General features: G+C 53.3%; 2 protein-coding genes across 5 annotated transcripts; both read right to left on the reverse strand.

The window, feature by feature from the left end:
• Window positions 1–1,227: 1,227 nt before the first annotated feature.
• Tmem184a (transmembrane protein 184A) lies at window positions 1,228–10,297 on the reverse strand. 4 transcript variants are annotated; one of them, XM_021163721.2, is made up of 9 exons: window positions 10,095–10,297; window positions 9,018–9,245; window positions 4,657–4,822; window positions 4,257–4,347; window positions 4,094–4,169; window positions 3,917–4,008; window positions 3,176–3,345; window positions 2,488–2,682; window positions 1,228–2,015 (listed from the first exon to the last, which is right to left on the reverse strand). In XM_021163721.2, exons 1-9 carry the CDS (start codon window positions 10,164–10,166, stop codon window positions 1,756–1,758), a joined length of 1,350 nt encoding a protein of 449 aa, XP_021019380.1. In that variant the 5' UTR covers window positions 10,167–10,297; the 3' UTR covers window positions 1,228–1,755. The 4 variants fall into 4 exon arrangements, with proteins under 4 accessions (XP_021019380.1, XP_085693514.1, XP_021019382.1 ...); XM_085837388.1 differs by having other exon boundaries at window positions 10,029–10,297; XM_021163723.2 differs by lacking the exon at window positions 10,095–10,297 and adding an exon at window positions 9,969–10,036.
• A 9,802-nt stretch (window positions 10,298–20,099) lies between these two features.
• Psmg3 (proteasome assembly chaperone 3) lies at window positions 20,100–23,437 on the reverse strand. Its single transcript, XM_021163594.3, has 3 exons — window positions 23,335–23,437; window positions 22,660–22,896; window positions 20,100–20,565 (listed from the first exon to the last, which is right to left on the reverse strand). The coding sequence occupies exons 2-3, from the start codon at window positions 22,873–22,875 to the stop codon at window positions 20,413–20,415; spliced, it is 369 nt and encodes a 122-aa protein (XP_021019253.1). The 5' UTR covers window positions 22,876–22,896; window positions 23,335–23,437; the 3' UTR covers window positions 20,100–20,412.
• Between the last annotated feature and the right edge of the window lie 239 nt (window positions 23,438–23,676).

Consider the following 23,676-nt stretch of genomic DNA (forward strand, 5'->3'; position numbering starts at 1 on the left):
TTGAGAGGAGACTGAAGCCCCGCCCCCTCCCTGGTACTCCAATCGCATCCCAGCATTCTTTGAGCAGCTTGGCCTGGCCAGATCCTTCTGAGTCAGTCTGTAGCCACCAGGGCCCTGGGGGGACATGCTATGCCTGGCCCAGCTTTTCTTTGTAGCAAGTTTCAACTGATGTATCTCTGAGTGCAGGTGGTGCAGGGGAGAGGGAAGCAAGGTGCAGCGCCCCCTACTGACATCCCTTACTGGCAACTTGTTTAATATCTTTGGTTAGCACACCTTCCCAGTGCCTAGGTACAGAGGTTCCCAGTGCACGTGTGGGTATTTAGTGATGTCAACTGACTGGCGGAGGCCCAGGAGCCTACTTTGTATCTGGACTTATGGGCGAGGATCCGAGGATCCTTTCGAGTTTGTCCATAGCCACAAGGCTGGGGCAGAGGAAGGCAGCCCCCTGCTGGCCGAGCCCTAAGCCTCCTGTATTTGTAGGCCGGCAGGCATGGGCTCTAGAGTGTAGGTCTCTGGGAGTACAGAGCCCCTCCCAGCCCTGCTGACTGTGTGGGCTGTGGGGCCACCCTCTGTGCCTGCCAGTCCCAGAAGTAAGATAAGTAGGTGTGGGTGGCTTTTTACAGGCAGGAAGGAGTAGAGCCTATCTTATCAGCCCAGAGGGCTCAGGGAGAAGCTAATGGCCTTGCCTCCTCCTGTCTCTGGGCCCTGAGAATAAGACAGGGAAACACCCCCTCCACCCCCTTTGTCTGATATTGTGGGCTGTGGGAACTAACAACTAGGCAAGTGACACTGTTCCTGGGTGGGTGGCATTTCTGTCTGCCTTCGTCCCCATGTTTCCAAGGCCAGTGGAGCTGGAATACTGAGTCTATCTTAGCCTCCCTGGGCACTGGACCTGGTATACAGGAAGAGACAAGAGAGAAGGCAGGCCCCCAGGCTTGAGTTCTTGGACCAGGCCACGCTAGGTTGTGCCACAGGAATCATAAACCACTTTAGGGTGGGGCCGACCTGAAGGAGGGAGGTGACTGCTCCAGCTCCCACCGTGGCACAGAGCTGGTCATCTCGTGGCAAAGTCCACCTTCTTTGCCGTATACCGTGCAGAGCCACAACATGGTGTCTGTCTTAGCTGCTCCAGACACCCACTCACTCCATAGGTCCCAGCGAACCACCATGTAGAGACCCATCACTCAGAAGACAGGCCCCCACAAGAACAGAAAGCCCAACAAAGTCTAGAAAATGCAAGGTGTTTATCTATAAATAAGCAGCTAGTAGCTGGTAGGCTGGCGCACTGGCAACTCTGTTGTGCTAAATAGGCTAGGCTGCCCCTGCGAGAGCCTCGCCAACTTTCTATATTAGAATGCAAGGGCAAGGGATCTTCTTCACCCAAGATAGCCACAGCCAGGCCCAGGCTATGTGGCTCCCCAGCACTCGGTGACTGGGCCCGCCCTGCCTGGCCATCCCTCTCTGTCGATGCTCAGCGTAAGATCTAACCACCTGTCTCTTCTGTCCATGGAAGGATGGCCAACCCACAGCTTCACCTGCAGGCTATAATTAAGACATTCCACTGGGTCCTCTGGTTGGTCCAATTTGCCCAGGTGACTTCACTCTGGGCTGTAACATGGAATAGACAGGCCCTGTGAGGCTCTCGGGAGAGGCTGGGCCTCTGTCAAGAGATGCTGGTAGGTGAGGTCCCTGTTTACCACCCCAGAAACCCAGGCAAGCTGGATTCCCCAGCTAGGTTCCACGCGCCCTGCGCCCCTACAGGTCCTCTGAGGGAATCAGCATGCGTTTCTCTATATTGCGACTCTTCTTACCACCTGCAGAGCCACTGGCTGGGCCGGGGTGGGTGCTGGGTGCTGGGTGCCCACCCTGGCCAGGCCCAGGAGCTTCATGTGTGGACTGCTGTGTGTACTGCTGGTAGGCTGGCGAGAAGTTATGAATGGCGTCCTGGACAATGTCCTGTGGGCTGATGGTCTCCTTTAAGCCACTGGATATGCTTTGCATAGGTGCTGGCGGGACTGGAGGGTACAGAGTGTGTGGACCTGAGTCCTAGGTTCTCTAGCCCACAGCACCCCACTTCATCTACCCCACCCCCTTAGCCCTCCCTGTCTCTCTCAAGCCACCTTGGGCTCTCTGGGTCTGGGGATCCTGCATGTCCAGGCCTTGCAGGTAATCTCAGACACCTGAGACTTGGCTCAGCTCCTGCATCTCAGCACTGGTCTCTGGGCCTATCCTTAAATAGACTCCTGTCCAGAGGAAGTCCTTCACCTTGAGCAAGTGGAACCCAGCCATGTGGCCAATATGGCGGACACAGTAGAGTAGCCAACCCAGCCCCTCTTGACACCTTCCCAAGCACCAAGGATTCCTAAGACAGTGGCTGACTCCACCCACATCTTTCAGAGCTCATAATCCTCCTATCTGCCTGGCTCAGACACCCGTGGGGATATCACAGCTGAGCCATGGCACTCCTGCTGGTGGGGCCCAGCTCACCTGGTGAGTTCTTCTTCTCTGAATACACCTGGCTGGGGAAGGCGTAACGCAGCGCGAGAGAGGCGAACAGCATCTCAACACAGATGAGGAAATTCTGGTAGCCAGCGGCCAAGGTACCAGCCCCAACCCTGGTGCCGTCCACGGCCTGGACCTCAGGGATGACCCCACACCTCTCCAAGATGGCCAACAGCATTCCTAGGGAAGTGACAACCCCTCAGGCCCCATCCGTGGATGGGAGCTGAGCCCTGCCACAGTTCCTACTGAAATCCGGGGTATGCAGGGGAAAAGGCTAGCCTGATCCCAGAGCTTCTTTGGTCCTGAGTTCATTGGTGGATGTTATCATTGAAAAGGGCCGAGTACCTCAAAGTCGGGGTTCCTGGATGCTCTCCCTGACATATCTAACTCGGGCTAGGGGACTCCTGCTCTTGGCCAGCTTCTTCCATTTTTGCCCCACATTGGGGACTGAGTTCTCATGGACTCCTGGGGGCTCGGCAGGGACCAAGCAGTCAGGAAGCCGAGGCACAGCCTCCATCTGTGTCCCCAACTCCAAGCTGAGCAGCAGGGTCATTGACTTTTGGTAAGGTCAGGGAAGCTGAGGCACACAGGGCTGGGATGGAGGTAAGATTCAGACCCAGGTTCCAGGGATGCCAGTCCTGGCCCCACACCCTCTCCTACCCGACTCACACACCCTGCCAGAAGGAGAGGAAGATGATGGCTTTGATGGTGAGGAACTTGAGTACCGGCTCGAAGGGTCTCAGGAGGTCCCTGGTAGCGAAGTAGAAAAGGAACAGAGCGTAGAGAGCCAGGCTGACTGAGGCGTTGTACACGAGGGTCACGTACAGGTAGCCGCTGTGGATGCTGGGCCAAAGGAACTGCTGGTTAGAGTGGTCCCTGCTCCTCACAGACATCCCCTTTGCCTGTCCCCTTTCTGGCTGGGCAACACAACCCCAGGACAGCTCTACCTAGTTCCTCTCCCCAGGGCCTTAGGCAGTATCAATGGGCACAATGATTGGGGGCCTGGGGTTCTGTCAGGAGTAGGGCATGGTTTAGGCCCCTCTCCTAGAGCTGATGCCTATCCTGGGCATTCCCACAAACTTAGCAATGTCTGTTTGTTTGTTTGTTTGTTTGTTTGTTTGTTTGTTTGTTTTTGCGAGACCTTCCTCATGTAGCCCAGGCTGGCCTCAAACATGTTATACAGACAAGGATAACCCCCAGCTTTAACATTCCTACATCTATCTCCCAAGTGCTCAGATGACAGGTGTTCACCACAACACTTGGTTTGTAACAGTTAGGGATGGAACCCAGAGACTCACATATAAATACTTTACCAACGGAGCTAATGTCAGGGATGGGAGTGGGGGCTGCTTAAGGAAGGGGGACCCCTGTCTCCCCTGGCCCCCAGTGAGGCACCTGCTCACAGTCCCCTTACTTGAAGTCCCCATCGTGGTATTTGTCAAAAGCCTGGAGGATGATGGTGATCAGCGCCATAACGGGTTTCACAATGCAGAACTGGAGTGTGGCCTGGGAGGGGGAGGAGAAGGGAGTGAGGCTGGGCTGGGCTGGGCTGGAGCAAGGGCATCGGGTGGGGGCGGGCAGGCCACCTCACCTGTTTGCAGAAGCGTAAGAAGGTGATGGAGTAGGACATACCACGGAGGCAGCAGGTCCCATAGAAGCAGCTGGACCTGGGTGTGCGGAAGAAGTCGGTAAGGCTACTAGTAAGAAAACCGGGGCTTCTCCAGTGTGGCCTGGCCGAGTCCCGATGGGTTTACCTGATAGGTTTGCCTCGGATCTCAGCCATGATGGCGCTCTCGCCCCCCAGATATTGGAAGCACAAGGTCAGGAAACTGTAGATGACAAATGCTGCAAGGGGACAGAGGGGTGACAGTGAGGGTCAGTCATGGAACCCCCCTGCAAGCAAGACTCCCATCAGTCGACAAACCTGGGGAAGCGAGTGCGCAGACTCAGACTACGAGTCCTAGGCATGGGCATGCAGGCTGCAGACCGGACAACCCCTGAAGCCGGTCCCAGCTGAGAGAAGGAAGTGGAGCATCTTGCGGGCGGCAGGGGAAGTGTGCGCATGTTTGCGTGTGCGCGCATGCACATGCTTGTGTGTAAGCTGAGGGTCCTCTACCCCTGCTCAGCTTCCCCGGGCCCAGTCTGGGATCTCACCTTCGTAGCAGTCTCGCACAGAGTCGAAGTAGACGTAGTAAGGATGGCCCCCAAGGAGGAGGAGGCTGAGCCATGAGTCGAAGGCGTAGATGGGCACAATGAACAGGAGGCGGATGACGAAGCGCTGCTCTCGCGGGGCGGTGTAGGAACGTAGGTGGGAGTAGATCTGCGGCAGAAGAGTTCCAGTGGCACCTCTGCCCCAGTTCCTGGCCCGACTGTCCACTGCATGGGTGCCAGGCAAATGGGAGAGGACCAGAGCCAGGTGGCGCACCAGGCTGCTCTTTCTCCTACACTGCCTAATGTTCTACTGAGCACAGGACCAGTACAGACAGGAAGTAATCAGAGGGAACGTAGCACATATATTAGGTGAAAAGGGAGACTCGCTTATGACAGGGGCTTCATGGGCACTTAAGACCAACTTAGCATCCCTGTCTCCATCTAGAAAGTAGGACTGGCGAGGGATTCAGTTGGCAATATCTTGCTTTGCAAACCTAAGGACCAAAATTCAAGTCCCCAGCATTCATGAGCAAAAAAACTAAGTGCAAGGATACACAGGCACGCGCGCGCGCGCGCACACACACACACACACACACACACAAGGATTGGGGGCAGAGGCATGTCTAAGGTAGAGTAAGTGTCTAACAAGAGCGAGGCTCCGGATTCAATCCCTAGAACATGACCACTCCAAATTAAATAATGCATAATATATACAAATATATACTAAACATATATATACATATATATACATACATATATGTTTTTCTTTTTCTTTTAAGACAGGTGTAACTGTCTCACTATGTATATGGAGCCCTGGCTGGCTTGAAAGTCACTATGTAGACCTAGCTAGTCTTGAACTAATTGAACCTGCCTGTCTCTGCTTCCTAAGTACTGGGATTAAAGGTGTGAGCCACCATAACCAGCCTTTATTATTTAATTTAACCCAAAGTTTGACACAGGCTAAGCAAGTGGTTTCCCATTGAACAATATCTTCAATTCTTTAAAACTGTATTGAGGCCAGGGTGTGGCTTCCTGGGAGAGCGCTTGCCTGGCATGATCAACCCCTAGCACCACAAAGACAAAAAAAAAATTATCTGTGATTAACAAATAAAAATGCTATGCATTTTGGCATCTGTGTGAGTGTAAGCCACATATGCATGCAGTGCCTATGGAGCCCAGAAGAGGGTGTCAGATCCCGTGCTTCTGGAGTTACCTAAAGCTGTGAGCTACCCAATGCGGGTGCTCTGCAAGAGCAGCCAGTGCTCTTAACTGCTAAGCTGTCTCTGCAGCTCCTCCTGTAGACACATGCGCAACCACAGGCCACACCTCTAGTAGTCCTTTCCTCTTGCCACCTTCAGCGTCATTCCTCTGACACCACCCTTGTAGTTTTATGAGACAAAATCTCTTCCTGAGCCTGGAGCTATTGATCTGGCTAAACTTGGGGCTGGCCGATGACTCTCAAGGATCTGGTTGGTCAGCCCTCCTTGAGAATACTGACGAATCCCACTGTCCCTAGAGTTTTTTGGTGGGTGCTATATTGAGCTCAGGTCCCCAGGCTTACAGGGCAGGCACTTTCCCTAACCTATCTCCTGTTTTGATAGACATGTAAAAGGCTGAAAACCAGACCTTTCTTCTAACTTGCTTCTTCAACACAGTGTAAAATATTTAAAAAGGAAAGAAATTAAAAAAAAAAAAAAAAGATTGCTGTTGTTGGTTTTGAGATGGGGGTGGGGGGTGCCACACTATATAGTCCAGTGGTTCTCAACCTGTGGGTGGAGACCTCCTTAAAGATTGCATATCAGGTATCCTGCACGTCAGATATCTACACTAAGATTCATAGCAGTAGCCGGCCGCGGTGGCGCACACCTTTAATCCCAGCACTCGGGAGGCAGAAGGCAGGCAGATTTCTGAGTTCGAGGCCAGCCTGGTCTACAGAGTGAGTTCCAGGACAGCCAGGGCTACACAGAGAAACCCTGTCTCAAAAACCAAAAAAAAAAAAAAAGATTCATGGTAGAAGCAACAGAATAATTTTATGGTTGGGGCCACCACAACAGGAGGCGCTGTGTTAAAGGCTGGCAGCGTGAGGAAGGTTGAGAAACTGAAGTGGACAAGTCTGTCCATCACCTCAGGCCTAAAATTCATTTCCTCAGCATTTTCGTTTTTGTTTTTTGTTTTGTTTTTTTTTGGTTTTTCGAGACAGGGTTTCTCTGTGTAGCCCTGGCTGTCCTGGAACTCACTTTGTAGACCAGGCTGGCCTCGAACTCAGAAATCCGCCTGCCTCTGCCTCCCGAGTGCTGGGATTAAAGGCGTGCGCCACCACACCCGGCTACCTCAGCATTTTCAAGCCTGCAACATATTTTGATACTCTGTAGTTCTTGAAGAACATTCTGGAAGTTGGGCTATTCATTTATTCATTCAACAAGAGTTTCCTGGGTCCTGCAAAATACAGGGACAAATACTGCGGCTACACTCATCGTGGGAGAGCCAGACTGGTTACACCATAAGCCCATGTATAAAGGAACACTATAGAATTGGTAAAAACGATGTGCAGCCACACAGCTCTGTGAGATGTCCTCTGATAGGATAAGGTACCAGAGATCAGAGTAGGAAACGAAACAGGGTGTCAGGTGTCACGCGTGCCTGTCAAAATGGAAGGAAAGGGCTGGGGATGTGGTGGAGTGCCTACCTAGCATGCAGGAAGCCCTGGGCTTTATCCCCAGCCCCATAGAAATAGGGTAAGTGGTGCACACCTGTCATCTCAGTACTTGGGAAATAGAAGCAGGAAGATCAGGAGTTCAAGGTTATCTTCTGCTACATAGGGACTTTGCGGCCATCCTGGGCTACAAGATGCTGTCACAAAACAAAACAAAACTCCAGGAAGGTACTGTTCACCTTGAAGCTGTCTGGACCTTCTGTGTTTTTCTACAAGAAACAGAATAGGGACGTGCCCTACCCCCACCTCAGTTCTAGGAACAGAGCCCAGACCTCCTCTGCATCCAGTCCCTTTACCTTTGCTCTATTTTGAGATGTGTGTGTGTGTTCTCACTGGTTTGTTCAGTTTGGTCTTCAACATGATATGGATCTCAGGGTAGCCTTCACTAGTGACCCTCTTGGATCAGCCTACGCTTCTAGTCTTTCAAAGTAAGCCAGCTGGGAGCTGGGTGCCTCCTCCCCATTCCAGGCCACCGTCGCGGTGAGGTGCCCTGTGCGGCATGGAGGTCACCGTTAGAGGGAGCTGTGTGTGTGTGTGTGTGTGTGCAGGGGACACGTGGGGTGGTGCGAAGGCTGCTGAGGTCAGAGACCAGCTCCTTATCTGTTCCTTCCTCCCTCCCCTCTGTGGAGGACACAATGTGATCAGCCAACAAGAGACATTTTCCAGGCTGGTACCATATGGCTGGTGACCTTGGCAAGCTGTTTCCTCTTTTGCCTCAGTTTCTCCACCGGTAAATGGAGATTGATCCCCTCTCTGTCTTCCTGCTGACCCTAAGAGCGTGCCCCGTGCCACCTCTGTGGCTAGGACCTGCCTGGCCTGCCCTCGGGCACGGATCTTTCTCCCTTGTATCCTGGTTACTGAGGCACACCTGGACAGGTACCAGCCAGCAGGTGAATGTCACAAGCACAGGTGTTTGCTTTTGCTTCCTGCCCCCAGCTCACCTACTGACTCAGGCCTTCCAACAGTGCCAAGTGGGTGTTCCAGAGAGCCTGTGGCTCTCAGCTCCCTTAACCAACTTCCAGCTCCCCAGCTACCCTGCCACATTCTAGATGCCTGGCTTCTGCTCCCTGCTTGCCCACCCTCCACCCCCAGCTCCTTGCCTCTTACTCTTGTAGCTCCCCATCTCTCACCTCATACCCCCAACATACCTCTTGTTCCCCACTGTTCCAGTTCCTATCCGACTCAGTCCCCACCCTCCTCCCCAAACTCCCTATCTGGCTGGCTTGAGGTTCTCTATAGAGCAAGGTCCAAGCCTTCACCATCTCTGGAGGGAAAAGGCCCTTTCTCCTCCTGCTGTGTGAGCCCAGGGAAACCCCTCGGTGTTTCTGTTTGTGAACTGGGATTAAGCTCTGACCTCAGGGAGTAGAGTGAGGGGCCTCAGACATGACTGGGGATACCCACCCAGGAATCTGCCCTCACCTCAGCAGAGATCTCCCTCCTTAGGCTTGGCTCTGACATGCTAGCTCTGGAGAAGGGCCATAGACCCTTAAACACCATGCCTAGAATCCTAACATGTCTCTGTGACTGATGCTGGGAGCTGTCCCTGGAGGTCCCATGATCACAGCATCTGTCCACGGGGCCCATCTGATCTGGGCCAGGTCCCATAGCAACTTCCAGGCTCAGTGGGGATGGGGTGGCAGGAGCTGCTTACCTGGTGGCCGGTTAGCAGCAGAGCAGTCCATACAAACACGCCTGAAACGCCTCGGGCCAATGCGCTGGTGAGGAAGAGCTGGGGGGCCCCCTGCGAGCCGTTGTCCACGCGCTCCATCTGCGGCCCGGCTGCCACTGTGGGCATTGCCGGAGGGGGGCTGGGTGGAAGCCAGGTCGCTGACACGAGGGAGGCTCCGGCTGTCTTCAGAAACCCTGACGCATTCCTCATCTGCAGAAGCCAGCAGAGGAGTGAGAAGCCAGGGAAGGCTCCGGTGGGAGTGTGAGGGGCAGGAGGTGGGGCCAGAGGTGGGCAAGGCCGTGTGGGTGTCACCTCGGGGACAGTTCTGCCCAATGCACTTTCTGCCTGCCTGGCCACCGCCCCTACCACCATCATCCACAGAAGCTTCCCTGGGGGCCCACCATGGCCACCTGTCCCCTTTGTGAGAGCCTGGGTCTGAGTGTCCCACCAGCTCGCCTGATTCTGGGCAGCTGTGGGCTCACACTTGAACAGGGGCCTAGCTGTTTTCCGGCCTGGGGCTCAGATCCTGGAGTGACAAACTCCCTCAGGTTCCTTTGGACCCTGGTTCTCAGACAGCAACTCTATAGGAATCTAAGACTGCTTCTAACCAGGTGTCCACAGCACACCCCTGTAATCTCAGTACTTGAGAGGCTAAGGCAGGTGGACTGTGCATCTGTGAGTATAAGGGCCAGCCTGGTCTACCTAGTTACTCTGTTTCAGAAAAGAAAAAGAAACTTAAACCTAAAACAACTTAAACTTAAACAAACAAACAAACAAAACCCCAAAGCTTGTTTCTATCATGGGGCTGGGCAGTGGGGATTCACCTACCTGGGGCATCTGGGAGCAGGGGAAGGTGATCCAGCCCTCCCCTCCTCCCCCTCAGGTGCCATCCGCCCCCGCCCAACACTCCCCCCCCCCCCGCCTGCCTCTGACCCCGACTAGGTACTCCTTAGGGTCTCAGAAGCTCCCACGGCAAGTGATAAGAGTGTGCGCCTGCTGGGAGGCAGCGACATTGGACCTCCTTGCTACCCTCAGTTGTCCGTGGGGGCGGGAGCCTACCTCTGTGAGCAGGAAGCTCTTTGGCCCGGGCCTTAGAGGCCTAGCCTCCTCTGGGGCAGCCTGGCTGGTCATTCACTGGGTCATGTGGCCCCCAGTGGAGGCCAAGCTTCGGGTTGGGGCAAGGCTGGTCTCGGGAGGGTTGCGCTAGGCTAGGGAAGGCACACAGGGCCTCACCTGGCCAGTGGCCCACCTGGGCTTCAGGCTGAGGGAGGGGCAGAGGGAGGAGAAGCAGAGGCTTGTCCCCGCCCCTGGCGACACTCTATCCCGCTGGGACTGTTTGCCCAGCAGCAGCTGGCTTCCAGGAACTGCGGCTGGCAGGTGCCTTTCACCTGCTGGCACTAGGTAGTCAGGCAGTTTAGCAGGCAGGGACAGGAAGGACGAAGGGTCTGCATAAACTATGCTAGCTCCAGGGAGAAGTCCCCGAGGAGCCATCCAACACAGTGCTGCTTTCTGGGTGGTGAGAAAGGTCTAGAATAGTGGTTTTTACCCTTCTCCACGCTTAGACAGTTCACGCTGTGATGACCCCCCCCACCATAAAATTATTTCTGTTGCTACTTCATAACTGGAATGTTGTTATTATTATGAATTGTAATGTAAGTATCTATGTTTTGCGATGGTCTTAGGCCACCCCTGTGAAGAGATCATTTGACTTCGAAGGGGACAAGACTCACGGTGAGAACCCCTGATCTAGAGCTAGACATGGTGGTGGGTAGTGTGGGTGTCCCCACTGCTCCGGAATTGTGCACTTAAAAGTGGGCAGGACTGGGGATGTTGCTCAGCTGGTAGAGTGCTTGCCTAGCGTGCATGAAGCTCTGGGTTGCATTCCTCACACTGCATAAACCAGGCATGGTGGTGGATGCCGATTATCACAGCACTTGGGAGGTAGAGGCAGGAGAGTTACAAGTTCAAAGTCATCACTGCTACATACCGTTTTAGGACTAATTGGGCTATATGAAAGTCTGTCTCGGGGGCTGGTGAGATGGCTCAGTGGGTAAGAGCACCCGACTGCTCTTCCGAAGGTCCAGAGTTCAATTCCCAGCAACCACATGGTGGCTCACAACCATCCGCAACGAGATCTGGCGCCCTCTTCTGGAGTGTCTGAAGACAGCTACAGTGTACTTACATATAATTAATAAATAAATCTTAAAAAAAAAAAAAAAAGAAAGTCTGTCTCACTGAATGAATGAATGAACGAACAAAAGAGTAAACAAAAAAAGGGGTGGAGAGGTTAGTTTAGCCAAACTGCATGACACAGGCTTGTCTTCCCAGACACTTGGGAATCTGGAACAAGACTGATAATTCAAGACCATCCTAGGATACAGAGCAAGTTCAAGACCAGCTTGGACAACTTAGTCCTATCTTATTGGAGCATCTGCCTGGAATCCCCCAGTGAGGGGCTGGGGGCGTGGCTCAGTGGTAGAGCCCCTGCCTAGAATCCCCCAGGGAGGGGCTGGGGGCGTGGCTCAGTGGTAGAGCCCCTGCCTAGAATCCCCCAGTGAGGGGTTGGGGGCGTGGCTCAGTGGTAGAGCCCCTGCCTAGAATCCCCCAGTAAGGGGCTGGGGGTGTGGCTCAGTGGTAGAGCCCCTGCCTAGAATCCCCCAGTGAGGGGCTGGGGCGTGACTCAGTGGTAGAGCCCCTGTCTAGAATCCCCCAGTGAGGGGCTGGGGCGTGACTCAGTGGTAGAGTACTTGTTTAGCTTTCAAGCTCTGGGTTCCATCTCTAGCACTTCAAAAAGGGTTTGGAAGGATCTGGCATGTAACACTTCTATGGAGAGAGGCTCACTTACCCTGGTTCCTAGAATAGGTGGGGGCTCTGGCCATATCTCAGGTCTGTTCTGGGCCCATGTAGGCCATACCACTCTGGGTACTGTCACGATGTACCCACCCTCTTCTGGTCCTTTGTACCATCTGGCCCTACTGGTGACTTAGCAGACAGGACCTCAGGCCACTTTCCTTTTGGAGTTGTGGTGTGGACACTGGTGTGTGTGTGTGTGTGTGTGTGTGTGTGTGTGTTATCACGTGTTTGGGAAACTCCAGAAGCAAACAACAGTCCAAGGCTGAGCTCTGTCAATTCCCTGCTCCCGTACTGCTCCCTCCATGGTTTCCACCATAGATTCTAGGCACCATCCACTCCTGCATGGACCATGGCTCCGGCAGCTAGGCTGGCTCTCCTCCCAGATACAACTGCCCCTGCACAGGGAAACTGTTACTTCTAGCCACAGTGTTCCCCAATCCCATCGCTGTACATTTTCTTCTGAGATCCGTTTGTGTGTTTATCTGTCCTTAGTAGGAGTTTCTGGAATCTGGCACTGTGCCTGGATCCCTAATAATCGTGGCCCAGTTGTGATGGCCTTGGCCTGAGGATCTCTTCCTGGCTGGAATTGCTACTGTGCCGAAGGCACCCCCACCCCTAGTCCCACTCTACCCCACAGAGACACCATTCAGTGTGTGGGGACAGGCTGTCATCCTTGGGCACAGTGCTGAAGGCCAAAACCCAGCTCTGTCCATGGCATCAATGGCTTTCGGGCTTTGCAGGGACTGCGATTCACTTTGCTGTACCATTCCAGCTGCTGCAAAAAAAGGGAAACTGAGGCTTCTCTGGATCTTGTTAAGGTTTGTTCCCAGAACCCAGTACAAGCGATGAACCCCAGGTTCTACCTCAGGCCAGATGGACGGAATGACTGAGGCAACAGCAGGAAGCACTATGACTTGACATCAGGAGGACTTCCCTGCCTGGCAGGCAGGGAGGCCTGCTTGCTAGAAACAGGGCCAGTAGCACCAAAAAGGTGTCCTTGACCCTTGGGAAGCCCCTTGAGTTATGGCTGCCAGTGTGGAGACCAGACCCAGGGGCATTCCTATGGTCCTCATAGATGTCCTATGCCTGCTGTGTTCATGCTTAGCTCTGTCATCCCAGGAAGGCCTTGGAGAGTCTGTCTAAACCTATCCCAGGCCTTGAAGGCAAGAGTTCTGAGGACCCCTGCCATCTCTACCCAACTTCATGCAGTCTTTTCCAGAAGTGACCTCAGCCCTCAGTCTTATCCTGCCTGCCCATGACCATGGACCCCTTGCCTCTCTAGGCCTCAGTGTTCCCACACGTAAAGTGGGTTTAGTCAGGAACTGGATTGCCCAACTGGCCTCTATTCCCGTTGGCATAGTTTGTTTGTTTGTTTGTTTGTTTGTTTGTTTGTTTGTTTGTTTCTTGTCCACTCTATCCAGGCAGGGTAATGTGGGGACAGTTTTGATCATCAGGCTTGTCAGACACTCTAGAATTCTGGGTGTGACTGAGCCTCAGTGTTTCCATCTGCAAGATAGGTCAGCAATGACTGCCTCTGGGCTGCTGGAAAGAAAAGATGAGATACAGTCTGACCCACCTTCTTGGCAAGGCACAGAAACCCCACCCATTCTTCGATGTCAAGATTGCCCCGAACCCCACCTCATCTCAGCAGTGTCTGCCCCCTGCTGGACACCTGTAGTCACTGCAGCATCTTCCCCTTGGAACTTTATGGTTTTGGGCAAGCTGTGAGGGTATCATTCATGATAAGAGGGGTCAGGACGTCCAGCTCTGTAATGAGCTCTTTTCCCCCTTTGAGACAGGGTATTTCTTTATGTAGCTCTGGCTGTCCTGGCTTCACTCTGTAGACCAGGCTGGCCTTGAACTTAGAGATCTACCTGTCTCTGTCTCAACCAAGTGGTAGGATTAAAGGTGTGCGCCACCACTTTCAGGATCTGAAATGGGCTTTAATGGAGGTGATGACACCATCTCCATCATATGGTGGGTCCCCTTTCCTGCCTCATAACTGGGGCATGTGAGGTGGGGGTAGAGATGACCTGCTGGGTGCACAGTGTGTGTTTGGTACATACATCTCTGTCGTGGCTAGGGCTTGGGACCATCTTTGTTGCCTGGCTCTGGGACCAGGGAAGGGCTTGCCAAATAATTTGGCTGGAGAGGGGGGTCCATATCTCCACATAGGCCCACATTCTGGAGAGGGGGGAGCTGTGTCATGCTGAGCTCAGACAGCACCAGGGAGCTGGGACTGACAAAGTGAGAGGTCCCAGGGCAGAGCAGCAGGAGAGAAGCTAGTTAGCCTCTTGTTCCTGTTCTATTGAGTTAGGCCTCACTAGAGGCCAGTATCATAGGCCATACTGATAGAGGGCTGGCTGGACCCTGGCCACGCCCATATCAGGATAGACCTGCTAGCCCAGATGGGGCAGAAGAACCTCTGACCACTGTTCCCTGTGACCAGGACACCAGAGTCCTGGCCAATCCAGAAAGCTGTATTGAGAGAACAGGGGACGTCAGAGAGCCACTCTGCCTGTCCCTCACTTCCAATCCTGCCCCATGGCCTCCACTTCTGATGCTTGCTGAGGCCCCCACTCCTGGCTTCAGACTGGCCAGTGACAAGTCTCCTGTTAGCTCTCTAGTCCCTCTCCAGAGTAGGGGCCAGGCTTTGTTTGCCCTGAGGCTTCGGGGCCACTTCCTAAGAAACCACTGCCAATGGTATCAGTGGGCTGAGCCGACAAGTCCAGGTCAGGTCCTGCAGAGCAGGCAGCACGACTTCGGCATCCACTGACCCCAGGCTAGCCTCCCAATCCTCGGGATGCCCTGCTAGGGTCCACTATGACCACAGGGAGATTGTCTCCACTAGTGCTCTGGCCCCAATTCAAGTAGCACTCACACCGGAGGTGTGGCAGGGTGGAGACGGAAGCCAAGAGCTAGCTCCTTGTGGGTTAAGGTGCTCAGGTGGGTCGAGAGGTCATGGGTGTCTCTCTGTGCCCCCTTCTACCTTTATAGGTTCCAGAAAGCCTGGGTGATGAGTCCAGATTGGTGGCCTTCCATGTTGGGGAACCATAGAGCCACCCCTTCCCTCTCTCTGCCTGTGCTTCCTCTGCCCTGAGGCTTCCCAGTATACCTGCCGAAGTCTAAAATGTATATGTAGCACCTCCTGGTGGCCAGATGTGGCCTCTCTCTTGGAGGGGATCAGCCTTGAGTAAAGGAGGAAGGCCCAGAAAGCTCGACATGACCAAGGTTTGGCTCAGTTTCCCAAGGGTATCTGAATCTCTGTTTATGGTCCTACAGGGGTCTGGGCACTCAGTGTGGGACTTAAGTTGCTACTCTCTGATGGCTATCAGCCCTCTTACCAGGCTAGTGAAGACTTGAGACTCGGTCCAGGCAGCTCAGCCACCCTGGTATCAGATGGAATGCAGGTGGAGTCCTGGCTTCCATCCATGGGAATGACTACGGCCTGTTTGTGTCCCATGGCCTTCGACCCCATGGTAGGCTATCCTGGCGATGTGTGGACACTGCTCCTTGCCCATCTTCCAGCTGTGCCCCCTCCCAGTTCCTGTGCCCACCTTTCCCCTCCAGACCTTCCTCTTAGTCTTTGGAGAATCCGTCAGGGCCTGTCTGTGCTTGACTTTGCCCCAGAGCCAGATGCCAGACTTGGGTGTGGACCTGGGGGCCCTTCACTTTAGAGATGGGCAACTCCTTGCCCTGTGTCTGAGACCCTTTTTGGTAAGTGGCGAGTCTGGGACACAGGAGGAGAAGGCTGGATCGGGAGGGCATGGTGCTTGCTGGTCCTTGGCAGCAAGTTTCACCCCACCCTGTTGGTGTCATGGGGCCCCGGCTCGGACACCATTCTATTGCTGAGCCAGCCCCACAAGCATGCACACCCACACCCACACAGCTCACCTCCCTGGTGGCTCTGGGCGGCTGGCAGGGCCCACTGGGCTGGTGCGTTGCTTTGGTTTCTCGGTACACAGTCTGTAGTTTCTGGGCTGGAGGAGGTTCAGCCTCAGTGTGGTCTCCAGCCCTCAGTCGTCCTCCGTCTCAGCACCTGGGGCAGCCCAGGCCCCTAGGACACTATTGCTGCTGCCCAAGCATGGCTTCTCAGAGGCCCAGAAACTCCTCCCAGTCCCGCCTGGCCTGCCCTGCCTGCCCAACAGCCTTGTTGGACCACACCCTTCACCAGGCCACGCCTTCTCTCATCCAGGATTCTGGGATCAGCCTTTCTACACTTGTCCTGGTCAGTGGTGCCCTCAGACCTAGCCCATAGAGCTTACGATGCCTAGACAGGTTTGTGAACATGAACCCGGTGGGAGCTGGTCTCCAGATTCAACCTGGGTTCTCAGGAAGGGTCATGGTGCTGGTGACATATACTGAGGGTAGAGATGACTCCAGTTTTCCCTCTATCCACATGGCTCGCTCTCCTTTCACCTCTGAAGCACCTGGAGGCAGAAGGGTAGAGGGCCTACCTCACCTCTAACCTCTGATCAAGGTCGCTGATACCTGTCACAGGACGGTTGGCAACAGGAGACATAGGCTAAGTAAGTGCCTACCATGGTTGTCTAGGGCCAGGGGCATGGAAGAACTTTGAAGGTGAGTGGGTCAGGGCACTATCAGAATCTTTCGTACTGGGGCAGCAAGATGGCTCAGTGGATAAAAGGGTGCTTGCCACCAAGCCTGATCACCTGAGTTTGATCCATGAGAACCACATGGTAGGAGAGAAATTACTTCCTAACTGTCCTCCATATGTGTGCAATGGGACGAGCATGTCCCCACACATAAATAAATGAAAAAACAACAACCATCATCATCGTCGTCATCGTCATCATCTTCTTCTTGAATGTCCCACATCTTTGGTGCAGCCTTGGGGAGTTGTAACTGGGCCCTGTTTCTGCAGTACGCTCTGCAGTGTTTCTCATGTTTTGGGTGGCCCTGCTAGGTCTTTCTCTTGGAGCTCTCTCCCCAGCTCCCTGCTCCTTCCGATCATTCTTTATCCCTGTGCCTTTATTTGTGTTCAGGCCCACCATGATGGAGGCCTTTGTGTCTGTGTGGTGGAGATGGGCTCAGGGCTCCATGCAGCCTTATGCAAGGTATCTGCTTTGCAGTGGGCTCTGGGGCCTGGGGCCTGACTGAGCCCGGCTTATGTCTAATGGTTTCTCCCACTTGAGCAGGGCTCTGGGGTCTTTCATCTCCTGGTTCTTGTACAGTTTGTTTATTCTCACTTCCAGCTGACCCAAGCAGTCTTGACCCTACAGACAAGCCTAACATGTGATAAACTGTAAGCTATAGTGGTAATGCCCCTGCGACCACCCTGTGCATGTAGGCTCCTGACATCACTCCCCATTGACCCCTGCTCCAAGTACTCACTTGAGGCTTACCATCTCTCTCTCTCTCCATTCATTCTTCCACTCATCCTCCCCCCCCCCACACACACTTTCTGTATGTAGAGTGTGTGTTGCACACACACATTTCAGGCAGCTGTTTCATCTGCTGGCTTTTACATGGGTACTAGAGATCTGAAGTCCAGCCCTCATGCTTGGTAAGCCCTTCACCCCAGCTCTGGGACTCTTAACTTGCCAGTTCTCAACCTCAAGCTTGACCAGCTCACTGGCCTGCCCTGTGTGCTGCTCACTTGATCACTGGGGGCAGGGCAGAGCTTGGTCAAGCTCCTGGAAAGGCACCTGCAGGGACTCCCAAGGACAGCTACCTTTTCCTTACCTCTACAATGCCAACTCACGGGCTGAACATGGATGGGCACATTTTTCCTAACCACTGGGAGGCTGCTTGCTCTCAGCAGAAAACTGAGACCTCATGGCGGCGGTGAAGGCATGGCTGCTGGGAGGCAGCCTGCCTTGTGGCATGTGACAGGTACCCAGGAACCCAAGTTCATGCTTTCATGTGCTAGTTTACAGATGTACCCTGGGTGTGCGCCACATGCGGGCCCTCTATCCACAGAAATACTTTCTACCCAGAAATTGCTGGCACTGTGGATCTCTTCTGAGTTATGGTGGTAGCAGAGGAAGCCCTGGCCAAGTGTCTTCTCCAGTAGAGCCTTGTTTGATTTACACACAGGTCTGGGCAAGGGGCACTGGCTTAGATGATTAAGGCATCTGGTATTGGTCTGTTTTATGGCCAACAGACAGCTCGGAGCAGCTGTAAATACTGCCCAGCTTGGAGAGGGAACGGGTTCAATTACAGGAGAGTTTCAGTACCCCTTCCCGGGGAATGCAGCCTCTAGTCCTACACACAAATGGAGTGAAGCTCCCTTTATGTCCCCAGCTGTCACTTATCATGTGGAATACACTCTGACCCTAAGGATCAGGTGTTCCCACCACCTGCTTTTTGGGGTGGTGGTGGACCCAAGAGGACGGCTAGAAAGGAAACGGCTTGAGACAGGACCAGGAGCCCGGAGGCACAAGTAGCATTCCTGAGCATTATTAACCGAGGGAGCTGGCAGCAGCACCTGAGCTGTCACAGGGCCTCGTGGCTGGGAGCAACAGGGCAAGTGTCCAGCTGCTCCACCTGGGAGCAGCTGCTGCAAGGCCTGGCCTCTTGGAGGCAGGCAGGTGTCAGGGATAAGTTGTTGAAAGGATGTAATGGGTCACCAGATGGGGCCATGTGATCAGGCTTTGTTGTCTGCTTAGAAAACCGAAGGCACAAACCTGAACTTGGACCTGGCCTTGAGCCCCGCCCAGAGTGCTATCTGTTAAGATAGTGAGGCTGGGGCTAGCAGGTTGGTTGTTTATCTGAATAATCGCAGGCTGATACCAGAGACCTTTGTACAGGGCTCCCGGAGCAGGTCCTGCTTTGGCTGGATCTGCCAACTGTGTGTACCCAACATGGGTCTTTCCTTCATCTGAGTGGCCTGTGAGATTCCTGGTGGTCCATGCTCTCCAGAGGCTGATGGCAACTGGGAGTGATGGGTAAGAGGTTACAGAAGGGGCACCTGGGTGGGTGCCAGACCCCAACACCAGCCTACCCAGGGACTGGGAGAGAGGTGCCTATCAGGAATGGGGGTGTGGATGAGGTGGTGGTTGAGAGCTGGAGTAGCAACAGGGCCGTCAGAGGCTCTGGGATACTCCTGTTCTAGGCAGTGACACCTTCCAGAAGTCCGGCAGACACTGGACATGTGGTAAGCAGAGAACAGGTGGCCATGCAGGTGGATTCTGATGGATGGGAAATCCGTGGGGTGTTGGGAGGCAAGAGACCAAAGGGTGATCCCGAGTCAAGTCTACAGTCCCTACTCCCATCCCAGGTGACCTGGCTTCAGCCTACAGCCCTCCTCATTTATCCCTGGAGAGGTCCGCAGCTTCCCAAGGGCAGGGGAACAGGGCTCAGTACACAGCAGGCATCGACCTGCACGAGGATCAAGACTCGAGGCCAGCTAGTCCCGACTTAACCTAAGTGGAGAGTGGCCAGCCAAGCTTACTGCTCATCCCTGGACCTAGAGAAAGGTTCTCTACCCGGCCTTTCTGTGGTCTCTTCTCCATTGGTGACCATGAGAATGTCAGAGCAGATTCTCCATTGGAATCAGAAATTCCCACTCAACTGTGATTGGGGGCCACCCCCATCCCTGTGTCCGGAGACTCCCTGTGTCCGGAGACCCTAGGTCTCAGGATGCCACTCTTCAGAGGGATGGGCACCAACAGGGCGACTCGGAACAAATGCCAGCCTAATGTCGGAACTCCTCCTCCTCTCTGAGCTTTGCCTCTGCCTGCCACCAGCATCCCTGGCTCTCCCACCCAGCCCATCCTTAGGGACCCACCAGCATGGCCACCTTCGCTCTGCTTGCTGCATGTCCAGTGTCTGCATGTCTGTCTCTCACTATATATATTTTTTTAAAGATTTATTTATTTATTATATGTAAGTAAGCTGTCTTCAGACACCAGAAGAGGGAGTCAGATCTCCTTATGGATGGTTGTGAGCCACCATGTGGTTGCTGGGATTTGAACTCGGGACCTTTGGAAGAGCAGTCGGGTGCTCTTACCTGCTGAGCCATCTCACCAACCCCTCTCACTATATTCTGTAACTTGAGGCTTGGTCCATGCCCCCAGCACGGAAGGGACAGCACCCAATGCTGGCTGAACGCACGCCTAGGATCTACCTCACACCCAGCAACCACGTACTGTACTTTTGCCGAACAGGTTTCCCTCCCACCTCAGGTGTCCTGAAGTGAACCTAGAACATATGCCCATGATGTCTCAGGATCACTGAGAAGGCCAGCCAAGTACTTTAGATTTATTTTTAATAAAAAAATCTTCCCACAAGTGCTCCTGCACACCCAGGATTACTTATCCTCATAACCGGACGCTCATTTCCACTCAGTGGATGCAGCAGCTGCAGCCCAGCCCCGCTCCAGTGCCCAAGGCAGAACACAGCAGCCATGCAGGGAGAGTCCCCTGAGACTTGAGTGCTGTTTCCAGCTTTGAGGACTAAAGGCAGAGAATGAGCTCTCTCCTGGCGCTGGAAAGATGGGTCTCAAAGGCCCCGCTCACCGAGCGTCCAGACGTCTGTGTCTGGCACTGCTAACTGCAGGTCACCACACCTGGCACAGCCGGATCACTTCCTTCAATGCCTTGAGCCTCTCCATGCTCTTGTCTTTCACAGCCATGGCCAGGAGGACGGCTCTGTTTCCTGCTTCTTGCGACACAAATGCTACCAGGTTCTTTGCAAAGACATGGATAAGAGGCTGGGAGGGAGGGAGGGAAAGGAAGACAGGGTCATGACTGCAGGAAACCTCATCTGTTTTTATTTATTTATTTTGTTTTTTTTGAGTCAGGGTTTCTCTGTGTAGCCCTGGCTGTCCTGAACTCACTTTGTAGACCGGGCTGGCCTCGAACTCAGAAATCCGCCTGCCTCTGCCTCCCGAGTGCTGGGATTAAAGGCGTGTGCCACCATGCCCGGCTCTTTTTTTTTTTTTTTTTTTTTTTTTAAAAAAAAAAAAACAGGTTGCCATTTTCTATAGTATCATGGAACTCATTTAGCCCAGGTTGGCCTTGAACTCATGGCAATCCTCCTACCTCAACCTCCTGAGAGCTGGGATTTCTGAATATGTGCTATCATATCCAGTTTCATTTCTTTGTCCTTTTTTTTTGAGCGTGAGCATGTGCACGTCTGGGGCGGCCTGGGGACAACCTCAGGAATCATCCTGAACACCAACTATGTACTCTGGGACAGGATCTCTTCTTGACCTGTAAGCCACTAATTAGGCCCGACGGCCTGCCTAACCAGCAAGCCCCGGGATCCTCCTGTCCCTGCCTTCGCTGCAGGGTTTCTTCGTTTTCCCTTTGGGAGACAGGGTCTCTCCAAGCAGCCCTTGCTAGAACTTGGTATGTAGATGAAGCTGGCCGCACACTTGCACGGACCGGCCTGAGTCAGCCACCAGCGCTGGGAGGAAAGGTCTGCACCACCACGCTGAGCCCCACATCCAGCTTTCTTGTGAGTTCTGAGGACTCTCAGGCTGTGCTTGCAAGCACTGTATGAACTGAGCCACTTCCTCAGTCTCCATTGCTTAGAGCTACTTATTCATTCACTTATTTGTTTTTGTTGAGACAAGAGCTTACTATGTACAGATCTATTAATTGTTGTTGAGATAAGAGCTCACTAGGTAGCCGTGTCTGATCTGGAACTTGCCATGTAGATTAGGCCTACCTTAATCATCTCCCAAGTGCCAAGATTAAACATGAGCACATGGCTAATTAGGCTCTACTAAAATTATAAATAATTATTATAACATTTTATATAGATATCTTTATATATCTATATAGAATATAATAAACATATCATGTATAATATTATATACATTATATTTATGATATATATATATGTATGTATATATATATATATATATATATATATATATATATACACACACACACACACACACATATAAAAGAATACAACTTGTCTCTGTCCACTGTGGGATTGTGAGACTTAACTCAGACTATCAGGCTTGCATGCCCTTTAGCCCCTGAGCCATCTCAATGCTCCCTGCCTTTTTAACAGAGGGTGTCATGTAGCCCAAGCAAGCCTTATGGGAATGAAACTGAACCGATTCTCCTGATCCCACCTCCCAAGTGCTGGGACTACAGCAGCCAGCAGGTCACCATAACCAGTAGTTTGCTTTATTTCTTCTCCTTTTTTGCTTATGCAGGGAGAAGAAGGTCTATCCCTAGCTGGCCTCAGCTCAGTCTGATCACAAACTTGTAGCAATTTTTCTGCTGCAGCCTCCCCCTGAAAGGATTACAGGTGTGTATAGTCACACTGGGGACAAACACTGTCTGCTCCTGATGCTTTCCTTAAGAGACCTAGGCCAGCGTCTCACACTTTCCCCAAACCCCCTAAGCTAGAACAACAGTGATTCAGAGCGCCACGTGGACTGCATAAAGCAGACAGAGGGAACTGCCCAGGAGGCAGTATTAAGACTTTTCCTTGGTACCTCTGCCTACTGTCTCTCTGGTTACTCCTAATCAAGACAGACAGGCCTGCAAAGGGAACTGCTGTCCAGACTCAAGAAGCAGACATAAACATAGAGCCACCGGGACAGAGTCAAACTGAGGAGATGGCTATGTCATAAAAATCAGTCCCTCCCCGAGTGTTGAGTAAAATGCTAACACGCTGGGAAAAGCATCACTCGAGCCAGCCAGGACAGCCTCAGTCCAGAATAACCCTGGAAAATGCTCACTGCGCATACTTTGGGTGCGTATGGAGGTGTGCCTACCAGGCACCCCATATCCCTATGGACAAATGACAGCAGAAAAAAGATGCTCTCAACTTCCATTACCTCGTCCTGCCCGAGGAGGACTCTCGTGGTGAGCACTGGCTTGCTGATGTCATTGGCCACATTGCTGGGCTCCAAGGACACTAGCGTACCCATCTTCCCGAACTGGGTCACCACAACCAGGATGTGGCTGCTGAAGGCCGTGCAGACCACCTGAGTGGGCACACCGCACACCACTTCTGTCTTCTGTTTAGATACTACCAGTGGTTTGTCTTCCATGGTCCCGTTCTTCAGCGGAGGCTTTAGTTTTAAAAGAAAAGAAAACAAGGAATGGAGCAATCAGAATGGGACACAACCTGGAACAGCAGAAATGACAAGCGGCCCATTCCAAGCTGCACGTGGTGGCACATGTCTGCCATCCCAGGACAGGGGACGCTGAGGCTGGAGAAGCCCCAGTTCGAGGCCAGCCTGAGCTACATGGGGGAGACCCTGTTATCAATACCACGCCCCAACCCAAACGCGAGTGTGCGCATGCTCGTGCGGGCTTTTGTGAGCGTCTTTGTCCCGCCACACTGCTAGGGATGACCGCCATCCCCGCGACTAGCTGTCCCACTTTCAGATATCAGGGATGAGGGAAACGGCCGAGCTCCCCGGGGAGCCCCGACGGCGCAGGACTGGGGATGGCTGGATCACTACTGACAGCAGTTGGGACCGAAACCCTCGGCAACCAGCGCTCACCCCACCAGCAGCGCCAGAAAGCGGTTTCAGGGAGCAACTAAGCCAGCAATGGTTTAGCAGAAGTCCCGGCGAGAACTTCCGGTTCCTGTCCGTTGGGCGTAAGGTCCGTAGGTCACTGCAGTCCCAGGTGCTAAGGTTCCGCGCTGCAAAGGAGCGGTCCAGGCTTCGTTTTAAAGGGACAGTGTGCCTCTCCGAGCTCCAGGATCTCGGTGGCGGTGCTTGACCACCTGTGTAGGGGGCTTAGTGCCCTAGCTGCGGACACAAAATAATATTTGTTTTAATATTATTAATATTTTAATATTTGTCTTCACTTGGTGTGTACCTGGCTTTGGCTAAGGCACA

Source organism: Mus caroli, unplaced genomic scaffold, assembly GCF_978045245.1.
Source record: "Mus caroli unplaced genomic scaffold, Mus_caroli_1 scaffold_4, whole genome shotgun sequence".
Taxonomy (NCBI): domain Eukaryota; kingdom Metazoa; phylum Chordata; class Mammalia; order Rodentia; family Muridae; genus Mus; species Mus caroli.